This window comes from Pezoporus wallicus, unplaced genomic scaffold (genome assembly GCF_028554395.1).
Source record: "Pezoporus wallicus isolate ANWC-B61680 ecotype Strahan unplaced genomic scaffold, APGP_CSIRO_Pwel_v1 contig_10953, whole genome shotgun sequence".
NCBI lineage: Eukaryota > Metazoa > Chordata > Aves > Psittaciformes > Psittacidae > Pezoporus > Pezoporus wallicus.
In genome coordinates, this window is record NW_026640653.1 from 456,580 (window position 1) to 475,610 (window position 19,031).

The 19,031-nt window shown below is 38.2% G+C and overlaps 1 protein-coding gene across 3 annotated transcripts in view; it reads right to left on the reverse strand.

Moving 5' to 3' along the window:
• Positions 1–19,031, reverse strand: part of RNGTT (RNA guanylyltransferase and 5'-phosphatase) — a 183,621-nt gene that overhangs the window by 51,417 nt on the left and 113,173 nt on the right. For all 3 annotated transcript variants that reach the window (XM_057419973.1, XM_057419974.1, XM_057419975.1), the window contains one exon: positions 10,415–10,515. In XM_057419973.1, coding sequence (XP_057275956.1) covers positions 10,415–10,515 — 101 coding nt within the window. The remainder of the gene's footprint in view (positions 1–10,414; positions 10,516–19,031) is intronic.

Consider the following 19,031-nt stretch of genomic DNA (forward strand, 5'->3'; position numbering starts at 1 on the left):
CAAGAATTTCTCTTCACTATCAAACAGGGAAAGTAAAAGCGCTGATAATCTCCCAGAGTTTTAGAAGCCCATGCATTCATACAATGAAGATAATACAGTCAAGGCAGAAATGCAAACAATATGCGTCCATCAGGATCATTGATTGTGTTGACATGTTTTACTGATTCCAAAGTACATATGAATTCAGGAACACACAAAATGTTGGGCTTCCAATTCCTAAACCAATAGCAAAACATTCAGATGGTATCAAAGAAAACTGAATGGTAATTGTGGAGTTATGACTATAATGAATAATTTTTATCTTTAATATATTCATTATTTAGTACTTGTATCAGTTCTCTTATGATTTGAGAGTTTGGTACTACCAGAAAATTAAATAATAAGATGTTCAGAGTAAGACCAATGAAAAGTACGAAACACGTACGTGTACCATATCTTTGGCTGTCCAGCCTGTTTGTTCTACTCTACCATGGCGACAGATTTTTCCACTCTCAGTTTGCTTTATTCCTCTTTGAAATATACCACAGCATGCAAGGAAATCATCTGAGTTGAGATTTTGGTTTTTGCCTTTAATACATGCTTCAGAGAATCACTGAATCATAGAACGGTTTGGGCTGGGACCTTAAAGATCATCTAGTTGTAGCCCTCCTACCACGGGCAGGGACACCTCCTACTAGAGCAGGTTGCTCAAAGCCCTGTCCAACCTGGCCTTGAGCACTGCCAAGGATTGGTCAACTGCAGCTTCTCTGGGCAACCGGTACCAGTGCTTCACAACCCTCATAGTATTTATTCCTTGTATCTAATCTCAATCACTTCTCTGTCAATTTAAAGCCATTTCTCCTTGTCCTGTCACCACATGTCCTTGTAAAAAGTCCCTCTCCAGATTTCTTTTAGCCCCCATTAGGTACTGGAAGCTGCCCTAAGGACTCCCTGGAGCCTTCTCTTCTCCAAGCAGAAGAAGTCCAAACCTCTCAGCCTGTCTTTATAGGAGAGGTGCTCCAGCCCTCTGAGCATCTTCATGACCCCCTCTGGACTTGCCCAATATTTCTTTAATCATAGAATCACAGAATAGTTAGGGTTGGAAAGGACCTTAAGATCATCTAGTTCCAACACCCCTGGCATGGGCAGGGACACCTTAGGCTAAATCATATCACCCAAGGCCTCGTCCAACCTGGTCTTGAACACTGCCAGGGATGGAGCATTCACAACCTCCCTGGGCAACCCATTCCAGTGCCTCACCACTCTCACAGGAAAGAATTTCCTTCTTATATCCAATCTAAACTCCCCCTGTTTAAGTTTGAACCCATTACCCCTTGTCCTATCACTACAGTCCCTAATGAAGAGTCCCTCTCCAGCATCCCTATAGTCCCCCTTCAGATACTGGAAGGCTTCTATGAGGTCTCCATGCAGCCTTCTCTTCTCCAGGCTGAACAGCCTCAACTTCCTCAGCCTGTCTTCATACTGGAGGTGCTCCAGTCCCCTGATTATCTTCGTGGCCTCCTCTGGACTTGTTCCAACAGTTCCATGTCCTTTTTATGTTGAGGACACCAGACCTGCACACAATACTCAAGGTGAGGTCTCACAAGAGCAGAGTAGAGGGGCAGGATCACCTCCTTCGACCTGCTGGTCACGCTCCTTTTGATGCAGCCCAGGACACAGTTGGCTTTCTGGGCTGCAAGCGCACACTGAAGCCTGCCCATGTTAATTTTCTCATCAACCAACACCCCCAAGTCCTTCTCCGCAGGGCTGCTCTGAATCTCTTCTCTGCCCAACCTGTAGCTGTGCCTGGGATTGCTCCAACCCACGTGTAGGACCTTGCACTTGGCATGGTTAAACTTCATAAGGTTGGCATCAGCCCACCTCACAAGCGTGTTGAGGTCCCTCTGGATGGCATTCCTTCCCTCCAGGGTATCAACCGAACCACACAGCTTGGTGTCATCGGCAAACTTGCTGAGGGTGCACTCAATCCCACTGTCCATGTCAGCGACAAAGATGTTAAACAAGACCAGTCCCAACACCGATCCCTGAGGGACACCACTCGTTACTGGTCTCCAGCCGGACATTGAGCCATTGACCACAACTCTTTGCGTGCGGCCATCCAGACAGTTCTTCATCCACCGAGTGGTCCATCCATCAAATTGATGTCGCTCCAATTTAGAGACAAGGATGTCGTGTGGGACAGTGTTGAATGCTTTACACAAGTCCAAATACCAAACACCATTCAAAAACACTTAGTTTTTAGATCTGTAATAATTCTATGCTTATGCTCTTTTCTAAACACAGACAAGAAAATCTCATTAAGCAACAAACTAAAATTAACCCCAAACTACCCCCCCCCAAAACACCCCAGAACTAAATTAATAAAACCCTATTAATTCATACTGTAGGCACTTAATGGAGAAAAAAATATTCGGAGTTAAGGCATCATTTACAGCATGCTCACAAAATCTAGAAAATACTCCTTGTCTGAAGGAGACCAAATAGTTACCACCTGCAAAAACGCATTTCAAAGAAGCTCATACCAATTTCTAAAATCCATTAAAAGCACTTTGAACAGGATGTTCAAGAGTACTCTCTGATAACTCCTGCAATTTAAAAAGTTAATTTATATTGGTGCAATAGAAAAGCATGTTCACAACTGAATTTCAGTAAGTCTGAAAGCAGCCTATCTGTTGTTCAAGCTATAGCAAAAGGAAGATAAACACTTTCCCTATTTAGACAGTTTAAATTATGTAGCTGGCAAACCTTTACAGTATACAACAAAGAACAGTGTCAAATTCCTCTTTATAATAAAGGCATGTTATTCTACTTTGCAACTCAAAAATCTCTAAAAGGACAATACCACTATTTGAAAATTAATTATAGGTACATAAGTATTCTGAAAAAAAATCTGTTTACAGGAAAAAAAGCATAAAGAAAGAAAACAAAAAAATACTTTGTAATTGAATGTCTAGGACTGAAAATATTATCTGCAAAATACTTAACATTTGATGTGCAGAGAATCTTAGAGTAACTCTGACTGAAAAGAACTTTGCATGTCATCTGCCTCAAGACAGGGTCAGCTTCCAAGTTATACCAGGTTGCTCACAGCCATCTTCAGTTAGCTTCTGAATACCCCCAAAGATGGAGACTCTACAACTTGCCAGCCTACTACAGTGTTTGACCTTGCTTACAGTATTGCTCTCTCCTGTCATTCTATAATTTGTGTCTTTTGCTTTTCATTCTTTCAAAGTGAATCTCTGAGCATTGTGACTCCATCTTCTCTATAACCTGCTGTTAGGGAGTAGTAATAAAGTATTATGTTGCCTTCTCCTCTTTAGACACAGGAAACCCATTTCTCTCAGCCTGTCTTTGTATGTCATGTTCTCCAATCCTCTTGCTGTCTTGGTTGCCCTCCACTGGACTTGCTCATACTTGGGAGCCCAAATCTAGACACAGTACTCCAGATGCATCCTCACAAATGCTGAACAGAGGTGAAGCATCATCTGCTCCACCTGCAACCCAGTTGTCTCTCTCTGCCACAAGGGCTAACTGTTACCACATTTTCAAAGTTTTGCCCTCCAGTACTCCGACATCCACTTTGCTTAAGTAGTCCCTAACTTGAACTTCCTTGCTTCTGGTAGTAATTGATTTCCCTGCACTCAGCTATAAGGTTCAGGGACCACAGAGACCTGAGAGCAGACCTCCCTAGTCAAGACCAAAGCAAAGGCAGCAGTGTGTACCTTCAGCCCTTCCTGTACCTTTTGTCACTACACCTAGTGCTGTGTGAGCAGCACACCATTTTCCTTAGTCTTTTTTTTTCCAAGGTGCCTAGAGAAGTCTTTGACATACCTTCAACTCCAGATGAGTTCTGGCTTTCTTAATTTCACTGTCTACACCCAAAGACTGTTTTCATGTTCTCCATAGAGGCCTGCCACTGTTTACGTCTTCCAGACACTTAACTGTTTGCATGAGTTGACTCAGGAATTATCCATTAAAGCAAGCCAGCTGTCTATTGCACCCACTTGTCTTCCTGCATGTGGGAAGAGCATGTCCTTGTGCATTTTGAGGAGGCTGTCTTTGACGATCAACCAGCTCTCTTGGGCCTCTCTGTGCTTTAGGGGACCTGCCATGTGACATACTACCTACCTGTTCCTTGAAAAAGCCAAAGCCAGCCATTTTGAAGCCCAAGATAATTTCTCCACTGAGTGCTCCTCTCACTCCTGTCTCGGGTTCTAATACCTTACAGCTGCTTAGCTGGGGATAGCATCAGTCTTCAATTTCCAAATTCACAAGTAGCAAGCAATCTAAGCTACATGGCAAAGTAGGGATAAAATAGCTACCAAAATGTAAAATAGGACAGAGAAGTGCATGGGAGATAAGAAAACTTTAGAGACATATGGTATATGGGAGCTTTTCTTGATCTCACAGATAGAAATGGATCTTTAACAGAGTGGATAATCATTATGGTAGCTGACACAAGGAACTGGGAAGACGACTTTAAGAAGGCAGTGCAAGAAAAAGGAACAGGATTTATAAAACATACACAGCTCCATTTACATTCCATTTTGTAAGTGTACAGATAATTTTAGGATGATATGAGGCAAAGCTTTTAAAAATCTGGAGGAATGAGTAGCTAAAGTAGAATAATTATGTGACAGACGGAGATTGCCCAAGGCTGCTGCTCGAACATAAAAAAAGATGAGGCTGAGTTCGTTTTTGAAATCCAACATTAGAAATTCCAAGAGCATCCTGAGCATTAGTTGTGGAAGGTACAACATTATGTTCAGTGTACCACAGTATAAATAGAGGTTAGATTCAAAGCTTTACTTTGAAAGCAGCTTTTAAAAACTGAAGTGTTACACAGAGATTTTAAATATCGTCATATAAGAAATACAGCGTAAATACATCAGCACAGTACATAGGTAAAATGCGATCTGCTTGTTTCTATTGCAACACCAATGGTGGCACTTCCACAGGTAATAGTAATATCTGTGCTTCCCCTTTCTCTGCCACCACACTAATCTTTCTACACATAACATCCTCCCTCAATCAGTTTGCACAACCCTCCCCCTGCATTTCTTCAGAACTAGTAAGACCTACTCTAGTAACAGTTGAATGCCTGAAGGTAATACAAATTACTCCTATACTTTCATTTGCAACTCTCACAATTCCATAAAAAGTAAGCAACTTTGAAGCACACGCTTCCTTTAACAGTACAGCCATAAATGCAGTTAACATAGTCAAACCATCACTCCTCCTTCTGTCATCCCAACATTGTCCATCTTTGGATCTATTTGCAACATCTTATCCTTATTTGTTCCATAACTGCTGGGTGACATTGTCTGTATTCTGCCTCATAATTCCTCTGTACTTCACAGCAATGCAGCCCCAGTACTGACTGGGACCTTTGGAGGCTAGAGGAATATTATTTTTATCGCCAGCTTTGTAAGGCTCCCTTCCTGTGATGGACGGCATGTGTAAGAACAAGTCTGTGCTCTTTGATAACAGGCAATCTGCAAACAGGTGAGAAGGCAAATTGCTCACAGCCCAAACCAACAATTTATGAATCACATAAAAGGGGGAGTGGAAAGAGAGGAGGAAGCAACAAAACATGGTCCAAACAAACTATCATGTTAGTTCCACAGATCCAGCTGATTCAATTAACTTTCATGATTTTGCAGCCAGTTACCAGGCTGGGGGGTTGTTTTCAAAGCAGAAGAGTGAGGAAGATTAGCCACCCCATGACAGACAACATAGCTATATGAAAGCAAATCAGGAACACCAAGGTTATTTTGAACCAGCTGCAGCTTCCCTCCTGCCCCTGGAAGCTCTATCCAATTTCCAGAACAAAAAAGACATCATCACATCTAACAAAGAGTAAACATTCACTTGCCTGTAGTCATGATGCCTGTATCTGGTTGTTGATTTGTAATTACCAATGTATCCAAGATTTTAAGCTCCTGCTGTCAAGATTCGAAGCCCCCACTGTCCTCAAATGTATAGTACTTTATCTGTCTTTTTTTACTACTTGACAATGCCCAAACTAAACAGAACTTTGCCTAAACACCGTTTGGGGGGTTTCCCCCCCTGTGTTCTACTTAATCATGAATACAATAGACTTCCTGCTAACAAAGAATTCACGTCTACTTCAGATTACTTTTTTTCAAGAAATAACTTGTTATTACTACTACTCTTACAAAAGCCAAATAAAACTCTTGGGTTTTTTTTCCAATACTTCAAGGTTCTATAGCAAATTTAAATTATTCTGTGATTTAAAATGTTATCAGACTGACCCAGCAAGATACTTATTCAAAGCCAATAAAACTAAAGCCTTGCTTGTAATTTGATTTTAGCATGCCTGATTCAGATAAAATTAAGGGAATTGCACAGCCTAATTAAAAAACTGTAAAAGGAAGCATGGACATTTAAGACATTCTCATTTTGGAAGCTACCACAAATGCAGGCATTTTCAGTTGGTATTTGTGACATTTAAATAAGATTCTGACTTTGGGGATTTTATTTTTTTAAAGAAATATTCTTAGAATCAGAAGTTTTGGGGGAAAGCATCTCTACTGTTTAAAACTGTCTTCCCTGTACTGTATCTGAGGTATTACAGCAATTAACTATCCTCCACATAGTCTTCTGATAAGGTCGTTTAATTTGTAGGTCATTTGGAAATGCAGTTCATGTGTTAAAGTCCCTGTTATATTTTATTCTCTATGAGTATCACCATAATTTAGGAAAAATACAAGACACTCTTATATAATCAAAGGGTTCCACTTCGCATTGCTGATGTGAGACCATTACCTTAGTAAGCCTGAAATGACGGAGAAGCCTGGGAAGTGGGTCTACCTTTCTAAAACACATGTAATGCGAGGGCTTTTCAGTTCAACTGCTGTGTTTCACCAGAGATAAACAACAAAGTACTCTGGTTTAACTGACTCAGTAAGTTGCTGGTTCTTGTTTTGTGGTTGGTTTGTTTTTATTTTCTTTTCTAATAAAAGTAACAACATTGATGTGATAAGAAGAGATTAAGAGAAAGCATAAAATAGAATTCTTGCAAACACAGCATAAAGAGTTAATCTAACCATCATCCTGATGCTTGGACAGGCTGGACTATGACAACACACAGGGGACAATTACCATGGCTCAGCTGATAAGCTGTAACTCACTAAGGTGCAATAATGCAATTTCTTTTAAAGATGTGCACTGAACAGGAGTGTCAGGATTAGGTCACTGAGGTTACAGAAACCCTGCCTTTCTTTGAGATTCAATACTATCTTTTTTCTTTGTGTTTATCCTTTGTTATGCAGTCTTCCTCTTTACGGAAAAGCTTATTCTAAAGCTTATTCTTATGTGTAGATTGTAAGCCAAATCCTTCTTTTCAATTCAATAGCAACACTCTCTCCAATATCAACAGTGAAATAACTGAACCCTAGATAAAAACAACTGGTCATTCATCCATAGCTGAACTACATCTGGGTGAAACAGCAGCTATTTTGCAGTTAACATCATTATTGCAGACTGATCAATGGGTGGAAACACAAAACACAGGGGAATTTCAGGTAGATGGAAAATAATCATGCTGACTAAAATCAGGCAAACTCCCTAGAGGTAACTCCTTCATTCATATGAAAAATGTACAAGATTGTTTACAATCGTTCAGGATCTCAATTGCATATGCTATCCAAAAAGACATGTCCAACAGCTGACCTTGCTCTCATCTCATGCTACTGAATAAATAATGCTCCTATATGCTTTTTTCACTATTTAAGTGAACAGGGAAATATAATGACAAGAGCTGCAGGGTTGGAGTTCTGCGATACAGACTCAGCCTGTACACACACTACTGGCTAGGCTGTAAACTGTGATAAGAACTTGTAGCTCATGTTTAGATACAGCTGCATTTCACATTTAAAGATGAGCCTGTATATCAGAACAGAGGACTTGGGAATTACAGACAATTCCTGTTCTCACTGTTTCAAGCTATCAGGTATGTGAGATCAATACTTTGACTCCTCATTTGTCACTAAGAGTTCAATACAAAGACACACCTTCTATTTCCATAAATACTATTGCTTAACCACAGCAAAACAAGACACAAATTCCCTAACAGTACTTCAAACACATCTATATTACTTGGCTGTCAAATACATGCAGGATTTCTTTTTGGAAGAAAACTTTTTTTTTTTTTACCTAAAAGGCTGAAGCCAATATCAATGCTTGCTTTTAATCTCAAGGGAATGGGGGGAGGCAAGAAGCCTGATGCTGTCATCTTAGAATTGCCAGTAGCAAGACATTCAGTTCATCAAACCAGAATTTTTAGCTGTATCATAAATCAACCATTTTATTATGGTAGTGTTCAGAACTCAATAATTGCCTTTTTACAGTCTAAAATTAAAGATACTTCTTTTAAAACTCTAGTCAACAACTTCAAAATCAGTATAATTCTGATGTTTCCTCAAATGAGTTCATCTTACACCAAGCAATAAACTGCATACTTAACAACTGATGCAGTTAAACCTGGAGTATTTCAATCATTATTCATGTTTAACTGGGCAGAAGCTATGGTTTCATAGATCATTACTTAACATAAATATTTCTCTTCCAACAATGGCAAATTATTATTTTCCACCAAGAACTTCATTAAGTTTTCTTTTTGTTGGATGAATGCACTAATGTTACTAATAGCAGTCAACTATCATGTGAAATGAAGTAAAACATATCAGGAAGAATCATACTTTATTTATCAAATGTCAGATTTCTAAGATAATTTTTTCTTATGCTTGGGAGATGAACATAAATATTAACATATTTAAGTACTACAGTATTTACAGACTAATTCAGATAATTATTTCCACAGCATTAGCAATGCCGTTATTTTCACATAGCTGGAATATGACAGAACTTTTCTGCATGCTAGAAAGTGTTTCCAATTCCACAATGGATCAGCCATTGCTTCTAACTGCCCAACTTTTTAGGAACAGTTTTTTTTGCTGGCTCATATTTTGTAACCTTTTAATGTTCTGATCAAGTAATCTACGATGTAACATACTGAATGTAAAACAGTAGCACTGACAGTTTTGTGTTTGAAATCAGTGATAACGGATCAAGCAAATACTCCTTTTTTATGTGAAATTTTGTCATCTGTTATGTTTTGCTTCTGTATCACAGGCTACTACTGTATATTTATATACTCCAGCAGAAGTCATGAGAATATCATAATAAAAATAACCTTCCTATCAAAGAGTGGGTCATTTTTTAAATCTTTTTTTTTTTTCCCCAGAAATCTTTCATATTACACTGCTCTGTGACTTAAAAGCCAAACAAACATGAAAAGTTTGCAATAAGCTGATTCTCTGAAGTGAAAATTAAAATATTCCTGTATATTCTCTGAAATAGCTATGTTGTTACTGAGGACCTGATATTGCATTTTCAGACACAGAACTCTGAATAGATAATTCTGACCCCATGAAATGCTCCAAAGTTGGCAGTTGAGTACATTTTGCAGAATAAACTCCCTATCCTTAAGATACCTTCTATTCACCAAATATATTCATTAAGATGACATGCAAATGTCTAAAAGTCAGATGGGCCATTATTAGCACTATGGAACATGTAAGCGATATACGAATTAATCGTTTACTTGTATTGAGTTGCCTGTGGCACCAAGAAAAACAAAAGCTAAATGTCAGTATTTCAAACTGTCAGTTGAAATGAGTCCCAGATGTTAAAACATTAAGCAACCTAAAAATCAATGAAGTTCATTTTAAACAAAATCTTTTCCAAGGCAGACTTTCATCTAGTGACTCAATTTTCCCCTTCCCCTCCCTGGCACAAATGAACATGGAAATTGCCCCTGTTTAACATGTGCAGTGCCTGAACTAGGCAAATGGTATATAGAACTGATTTAGGTGTCTTCTGCTACTAGAACCCACATTTTTTATGAAGATTGTTATAGTTTTAAAGGCAACACCAAAGAATACCTAGTGAGTAAAAATGTCAAGGTTTGTTTCTCTAAGAAAGCAACTGCTATTTGTCATTGTGCAGAATTCTAAAATGGAAGAAAGCACAGGTTGCTACTATTTTGCATAAAACCAATGGAAAATAGTTACTTTATATAAGAACTTAATACAACCTGCCCACTTTCTAAAAACATAATGCCAAAGTATAGCGCCAAATCCAAACAGGACTTCTAAAATAAATTTTGTGAAACTTGATTTAAGAATGAGTAAATTTGCATTATAAACATCTGCCATTGTTTTCAGTACAATACTGATTACCAGAGTTGCCTGTATCTTCAGTGAACAAACTTTACAGAATATAGAAAGGCTTAGCTTCAGAAAGTGTCAAGAAATACAAGAGGAGGTATTAACTGCTTCGGGACATTCACATGAGTGTTATGCATCTAGAAAGGGAAGAGATTACATACCCCTCTCCACCAATTCTTGTTATCTTTAGACGAAAATCAACAGAGTTCAGGCTGGGTGGCTTCCATTTCAAAATATCATCACATCGACCAGGCTTGTATTTCTGAAGCAAATTAAAAAGCAGTTTAATTATGCTTATTGCTTTTCACTAGTTTTGAAAGTAACAATTCAGCATTCCAGACTATATTAGCTGTCTCTAATGAATTACAATACTTAGTGACTGAAACAATGAATTCCATTACCACAGAGATAGTTGTGCTTCACTACTTTATTTGCTGCTCCCTTTTAAAACTGCTTAGGCTCTGTAGCCAAGCCATTGCCTATAATAAAAAGCTGAGAATGGAAATAAAAATTAGCATACTTCATTATCTCTCTCCGGCTAATGGAAAATTTCAAGAAAGAAACCGCAGAACAAATGAACACACTGACAGTAACATACATTAAAGATACATTTAAAATAATCTCTACATTTTTTAACAATTTCATGAACAGTATTTTTGTCATCCATGCTGTTGGCTGACAAAACATGAGACAGTCAGTGGTTACCATACTGCCAACTATTAGAAAGGCCCATCAGAAACATGTTCTTTCATACCAAGGGAATTTATGTGAAGATTAAAGAATATCATGGCATAAGGGAATATAAGTAAGGAAACATCTGTTACTTATGAAAAGGGTAAATACTAGAACCAGAAGTTACAAGGATGAATTTTCTCTTAAATTAGGGCTTTGGTTTCTCATGGTCTCTTCTGTCATCTGCTCTGGTTTAGTAAGCTGTCATTTTGTTCATCCTCAGCTAACAGCAAAAGCCAACCTGCTAACCCTTTCCTTACTAGAATATGTTTCCTGGTAATTGAGAAAATCAGAATTAACGTGAAGAAGGCAAAAGCAAAAGAATCTTTTGGAGATGCAGAATTTTTAGTGTTTGGATATTAATTAATCCACAAAGAAAAAATAATTACGCAATTGTACCTCAAAAAACAGACCAATAATGTCCAGTGTCTTTTGATAACACAGGAATCACTAGCATCACATGCCGCCCATGCAGTGTTCAATATTTGCAAAATACAATATTTACTGATGCTAAACCTAACACTTCTGCATGTAAAGTGACAAAAGCAGATGAAGATTTTTCTGCTTTCTCACATAAAAATTGAAAGCTACTCTTTCCAAAATAAATGCAGCATATATTGCTTATAATTTCTTGATGAAAGATGGTGACTTTTGCTAGACAGTGAGTAAAGACAAGTTCCACATAATTGAAATGCAAATCAGCTCCAAACATTTTTAGCCATCGTTCTGCGACACATGACAAAAATAACCTACTAAAAGCTTCTTCTGGAATTTCAACCTGTCTGGCTAGAGCACATTAGCTCCGATTTTATCATCATGGCCCTTAGAACATCTGAGGGCAATGGCTTCAGGCACTCTATTCTAGTTCCCATTCAGGGCCCTATAAACCTGTTCCAAATATCTGTATTAAGAGTCACCTGCCCAACTAACTATTCTAACAATGCATGGCTTTGCACTACATTTCTCCACAATAGTCTCAGCATCTGAATAATGTTTAAATGATTTATCCTTGTCCTCGTGACAGCATACAGGAGCTGCTTCTGATACCTCTTATCTATGCCTGCTCTCCTTCCACATCTTTTATGCCATTTCTTTCCAGCTATCTTCTATTTGAAAATTTTCCCTTGCAAAGCAACTTTCTTCAGTAGTCCCCCACATCTGCAAGTCTTGCCAAATCAAATCAAACATCCTTGTTTCACTCGAATAAGAAAACAGTGTGATAGTAAAGTTATGAAAGCATCTACTTTCTTTCTTCTCTTCCCACTCTATTTCCCCTTCATATGACTTCTGTGTTATAACATCAGTAGGTATTTGAAGAAAGTTGGTTGCCTGTACACCTTTCCAAAATGGGATTTTGAAAGGTATCGTTTAAGTAATTTACAAAAACCAGAAAAATCTTTCTGCAGTAAAGAAATACTCCTTAAGTTGCCACCATCCTGCTATTCCCTCCCTCATTTCCCTGGCTCTTTTCCATTCACCAGAAATATCTTCAAATTCCAATGATCTCATCTTTAAATTCTTATAGTAATGAGATTTATCTTGCTTTATAGTTTTGTCCTCTACTTTCCAAAACTGAAAATCTGCTCTTATGCAGTATGGTGTTAAAAACATCTAAGGACTCATGGCACACATCATAACTAGCATTAAGTAGGGAAAACAGAATATACAAAACAAGATGCTCAGTAAAGCATTTAAGCTTTTATGATCATAATTTTTATCTATATATTTTCATCTTCAGATTATGTGTTTAAGTATAGTTTGAAGTACATTCAATTTTACAGAAAGTATTTATTATTTGATTGTGAGCACTGAATATGAGATAAAGGCCGATGGCACTGAAATATCATTTTCAGTTAACTTTTCCTGCCATTTTCTAGCACTTATATCTGATATAGAGAGAATGTGGAATTACATTCTATGTAACTTTTATTAATAAAGTATGTCCCAGGAATAATAGGACATAATACAGTGTTCAAAAGACATTATTTGTTGCTCTTTCATTTGCAATTTCTAATTTGGACAAAGACAATTACTACTACTAGGTTTTTACCTCTTAGTTCAAAGAAGAACTATGGGGATCACTTTTGTTTGTGACAAATTTCTCCACAGGTAGTGACTATTTAATTTATGAAACAACGGCTAGAGCAGGTATGAAGGAATCCAGGATAGAGCTGAATTGCTGAGTTTGTTGGAACAGGCATATATTTTGCTGTATGGAACAGAAAATTTATCTTAATGGTTGCTTTTTGGTCTTTTAGGCATGACTGAGGTCTGCACCCATTCCATTACCAATCATATAGAAAGCCTAAAATCTTGCATTAAGCCCCTGTGTGACACAGTGTGTAATTTATTGATTTGCAATAATCTTCAGAGTAAGGTTACTGGAGTGTTTACAGTGATGGATTTATTGATAAATACTCAAGTCATCAATTTCTTTTTATGCAGTAGGTCATATTTTTGAGACCTTCTGAGCTATTAAGATTAGACCCAATCTTTGACTTTAGAAAACAATCTCAGCTGGTTTAATATATGGCTCCAAACCATCCATTTACATATCATTGCTTTAAAGAGACTATGAAGAGAGGCTAATCGTCTTCAAGAGGAAATTTTCTCTTTTGTACAGAAATACCAATTTTAATCAAAGAAACACCCCATATTTTCTGTCCAAAAGGTAAATTTGGACTACTTCTGCATTCATGACTACTGAATATTTCCTCCCGACTACAAACAGGAGCCTCACTTTCTGAAGAAACAAATAACAGTATTGTAAAATACCCCATTTTTAAAAATAAAGACCAAGATTTCTTCTGAGCAATGTGAAAAAATTCAAAAGCTTTTAAGGGAGGACCAGACTTCTTTCAGGATTGCAGACTCTGTTCTATTTGTATTTAATTCTGCCTGGAACACAGACCCTGCAAACACTAGATGCTCCTTTAGGAAATTAATTCTTACTGACAGGAAAAGAATAAACCAATCTCTCTGAGTCACGGTACTGAAATTCTGAAGAAGAGATGCATCCAATCTATATAACCACCTAAGAATGGCCTCACTAGAGCTCTAGCATCCTATTCTGACAACAGGCAGTGATGTCAACAACATGTGCCCAGGGAAGGTGAAAAACAGGGCAATCGTATATATTTTCTACTACTACTCTCTGAGAGATTATACATTTTCAAGCCCAGAGACTTCCTGGCGTAGATGATTTTCAGTTTCCCCTGCACTAGCTCATCTAGCTCCCCAGTAAGACCACATAAACCTCTGGCAGCTGTAAAAGCCTGCAGCACCATGTTTCATGCACAGCCCAAATACACTGCAGGGAAAACCACCACCTTCTGTTTATTTTGAAACAGCTTTTGTTGATTCCAAAGACCTGCACTCCCTAGGGCTCATATTAAGAGAGATGCTGAACAATCAAACACATTGCTTCTGTGCTACTCATAGTTCATACTCTTCTATATGCACCGAAATATCATTTTACATGTGCAGGTACAAATTTGTTCTCTACAGACATTACTCTACATTTATCTACATAGAACTTTATGTGCTGTTTTATCACTCCACCACCCAGTCTTCTAATGGCCTACTGTAATTTTCCAGATTTAGCACCAGTCTTTGCTGATCCAGCAAGAAAATGTCACTTTACAGTCCATCTGTTTTTCAGCTTGCTTATGCACAGTACAGGTGACTCCCCCTCCCTGGTGAGGACTGAACAGTACCCCATCTCTTGACTCCTACTTTTTAACCAATTACTTACCTGTGGAAAAACCTTTTCTTTTACATCTCACATCTGCTTTAGCTTCTTCAAGAATATTTCATTAGAAACTTTGACAGAGGCTTTCTGTAAGTCTCAGTTTGAAAAACTAGCCTTACTCAAATGAGTTTTGATCACTCTGTTGGAGAGATGTAACCTTTCAAAAAGGCATGTAATTTTCCCCATCTATATCATGTTTACCCACACTATCAACCCCTGTATTCCTCATTATAGTTTCAACTCCTTTGTCCAATACAGGCATCAAACTTACAGGCCTTACTTATTTCCCGATTTTCCATGACACCTGTACCCACCCTCAATTTTTCTTATTGGAATTGCATTTTCTACCCTCACACACTTAGGCACAAATATATATTTTCCACACAGGACTTACTACACGATTTTTTCAAATTCTTTTTCCAAGATAGACAAGTGACACCTTCCTAAAAATCAGTAAGAAACCAACTTCACACAAGACAGGAACAGCTACTCCAAGATCAGTAATGAAAAGCAATGTTTTGACAGGTTACATCTTCATACCTGTAATTGCACTGCTGGAGCCACAATTTTGACTCAAGTTTAATTACAAAATTAATTGTCTGACTTGCTTCAAGGGGAGTGGGGGAGGACTTGTTCTTTAAAATTGAGTTATCTTTCTTTACCTCTATAACCAGCACAGGCTGAAACTAGCCACAGTTAAACATTTCGTCCTATTAACCAAAAAAAAAAAAAAAAAGAGGAAAAATTCTCTCTACCACACCTCAAGTTAGCCAGAGATATCTTACCTAGAAAGCAACGGCAATAAATATACACTTTTGACTATTATACTTAGTTTTGACCATTGTTAAGTAACACCCTTCTCACTTCACAGCAATCTGTTAGCACTGAACACCCCGTAAAGCTAACAGGTAATTTACAGGTATCTTTTCAAAACAGATAAAAAGGCTTAGATAAGCAAACTTCAAAGTTCATATTATGAACAAGTTATACAGCCCTCCGCCCTCTTCCCCCTCCCCCCCATTATTATAATGAAAGACAAATTCACAGAAGTCTAGTTTAAAATGAGAACTCATTAATAATCCCCGAGAAGGAGATTAAATTTTGTAACAGGTTGAGTCCTGTTACACACAATACAGCAGTAGAAAATCATTGAGTTTGAATGCTAAGTGCTAAATCAATTTCTTTAAACATGAGCTGGAGCCAAACAAGAATTCTGCTTGTTAAGTATGTGAAAACTTCACCTTAGATGAATCATTGCATACAGCAGACCTGTTCTGCCTGAAGTTTTTCTATATTCTAATTCCAAAACAAAATGTGAAGCAATCTGTCTGAGATCAAACTACTCCCTAGCATTTTAAATATAGCATTCATAGCAATGATATCCTCACCACCACCCCCCGACAAATATGCATGTACACGACTACTTCTAAAACATATCGGATCCCATAGAATTTCAAATACAAAGTTCACTTCAGTCTGAAACCCTTCAACTCAGTCTAACCACAGAAATTAGAACTCCACACCAGAAACTTAACATACTGACAAATCAGAAAACATCCCAAATAGCTTTAAAGGCTCAGACCTCCTGAAGTCCCTTCCAATCTAAATTATTCTCCAAAATTAATCTCTTTTTGGATGCTTGCTCTTGTAGCAGTCATACTAGGTACACTTACACTAGCATTTTAAATTGCAAAATTAATGCACTTTGAATCCTCCAGTTGTTCTTTATCACTTACTACTATAGTTGGGCAACTCCGGTGCACGCAAATTGGACACTATTTACGTAAAACCAAACTTGACATTTCACTTCAGGGATACACCTGAATGCACTCCACCCCACCGTATGGCCACTGGAGTCCAAGGCAAAGGCTGCACCTACCTAGCACAGATGAAGCTGAGCTGTGAAGACAGTTGGCAGCTATTGGGTTGTTGGTCATAAGGCCCTTTCCAACCCTAACTATTCTATGATTCTATGTAGAACCCCAATCCTCTGCCCTGTCCCAAAAGTACTAAGTCTAGTTGCACCCTTCCTCCATAGTTGTCCATAGAGGGGCAACTCATCTTTTCCTTCTCCCTAGCTTAAGGGAAAGGCTGTCCATTGGAAAACAAAGTTCTGTTATCTGAACTTTTGCTGACACATTTCTTGTTAGTTGCAGATATTCCTCCCCCACAGGCTTTTGTGTTGCCTACAACCATGCATCTTCTCGGCATTTGTATTCAATGGGTGGTTCAGCAGAAAGCCTGGACAGCAGGGAGGTTAGCAGCCCATAATGCAGATGAAGTTTCACTCCAAACAGCTGCTTTCACATGGGATAGGCTTTCCTGCTTACAATTTTGTAGGAGGAAGAGCGAGGTTAGTTTCTGGGACTGCATTCTGGGCAGGCAGACTGGGCTGTGGGGTGGTGCTGACTCACCATGAAGACACCCACCTGGAAGACTGAGTAACTTCAGCTGAAAGTCTAGACAAAACAAATGGTTCATTTCTCCTCGCGACTGAAAAGGAAGAGGTGGTGGGATGACCAAGTTCGTGCCTCATCTAGGAGGAAGGGAAGGTTTCCCTGACAAGGGTGCCTTACTATCCTACAAAGCGTAATCAGCCAGCTTTACCTCTGTAACCCTTATTAAATATCATCCTCCCGAAGTGCTGCAGCAGATAACACAAGCCACCTTTCATTTCCCTTCCTCCACATCTTCCTTTGCTCCTTCCACCTCCAAATGACAGGAAACTAGCAAGTAACTCAGCTCTTTCTTTCCTTCCAAACATTACAGTGGTGCTACTTGCGAGCTATAAATTACCCTCAGTAAACTAGTCAGACCTGGCCCTGCGAGGTATCCTGAGGGCTTGCTAAGGTGGGAGCTGCTGGCAGATACCAATTCAGAAAGATTTAAAAAAGGGCACAGAAGGCTCATGGAGGATTTATCTGAATAACCATGCTTGCCCAAGAGGAATGGTAGTTTGAATACCACTGGGGAGTGATGGCAGATAGGGTAGGAAGGGATGGAGTTAACCAGCTACTGGGAATCTAATGCAATTCTTTTAAATCATCAAACATAACTTGCCACATTGCAAATGACACAAGAATTTATCCACACTGAAAATGCAATAAATTGCAATTAAGTATCCTTGAACATATCAATCATTAGTAATTTTAACCTATTTCATATTTTAACACCAAGAAAAAACTTCTGTCATTACAAAAATTATATTCTGATATTTAGTTAGACTGACTTACCAGAATGTAGACACTAAAAGCATTTTAAAAACACTCAAGAATGCCTCAGGTTCACAAACAGGAAGAAATACTTCTGTTGTAAAATCCACCCATTTCCATTACCAATATTCTTCTGGTTTAATTAAACTGTTTGCAAGCAACTTCACATTCAACATGATACTAAAGCTTTCACTTGAAAGGAAAAAGTTATCTACAGCAAAACCTATATTAACAACAAATTTGCTCCTCTTTCCAGCTCAAAACAATGGTTAAATACTTTCTCTGAAGAGCTCTACTTAATTCTGAGGCCTCTTAATATCCACAGGGCAGCTGCTGCCCTACCCAATCTAATTGCATTCAGCTGTGTAAACATAAAGACAGAACGATTACCCAAAATGTGTTTTTATTTTCTTGCACCACAGACCCTGGATCATTTTAAAGAACCAAAAGGATCGATTATAATAAATAATTTCACGCTAGTCCTTACAGAGAGATGAGCTGGAGAAGCAGAAGTTGCTAACACTGTTGACAGATTACGTGAAAAAAACACATCAACGGATCAAGAAACAGCAAGATGAAAGGCAATCATTGACTCAATTGTATGTTCATAGGTTTTTAAGACTAGAAACCATTAGCAGGCTCACAGAAACAGCTCTGTTGCATACAGAACTAAGAAATTCAAACAATGTTTGAATCAAGCTTATAATTCTTATACAAACTACAGTAATGTTTATATCAAGCTTGTAATTCATATTCAAATTACAGCACACCTTCATGAAGGATACCAAGTGATGAAGAAACCACAGCATATACCTAGGGAGGTTACAATGGCCATTTATTACACTTGTGCTTAAGAATGTATGCTTATTTCGACACTGAATCTTGTTAATGCCTTAGTTTAGAGTAAACCCAGCTATTCATGTAATTACTCCCCTTTTTAAAGATAAAATTGCTAAGTCTGAGTTTCACTGCATGGGTAATTTTTCAGTTGGCTAATGTACACTCCTTCATAGAGCAATTTCACAAAAGCCTTCATAAGTGTAGGCAACAGAACAGAATCTACTCTTCCAATTTTCACTGCTT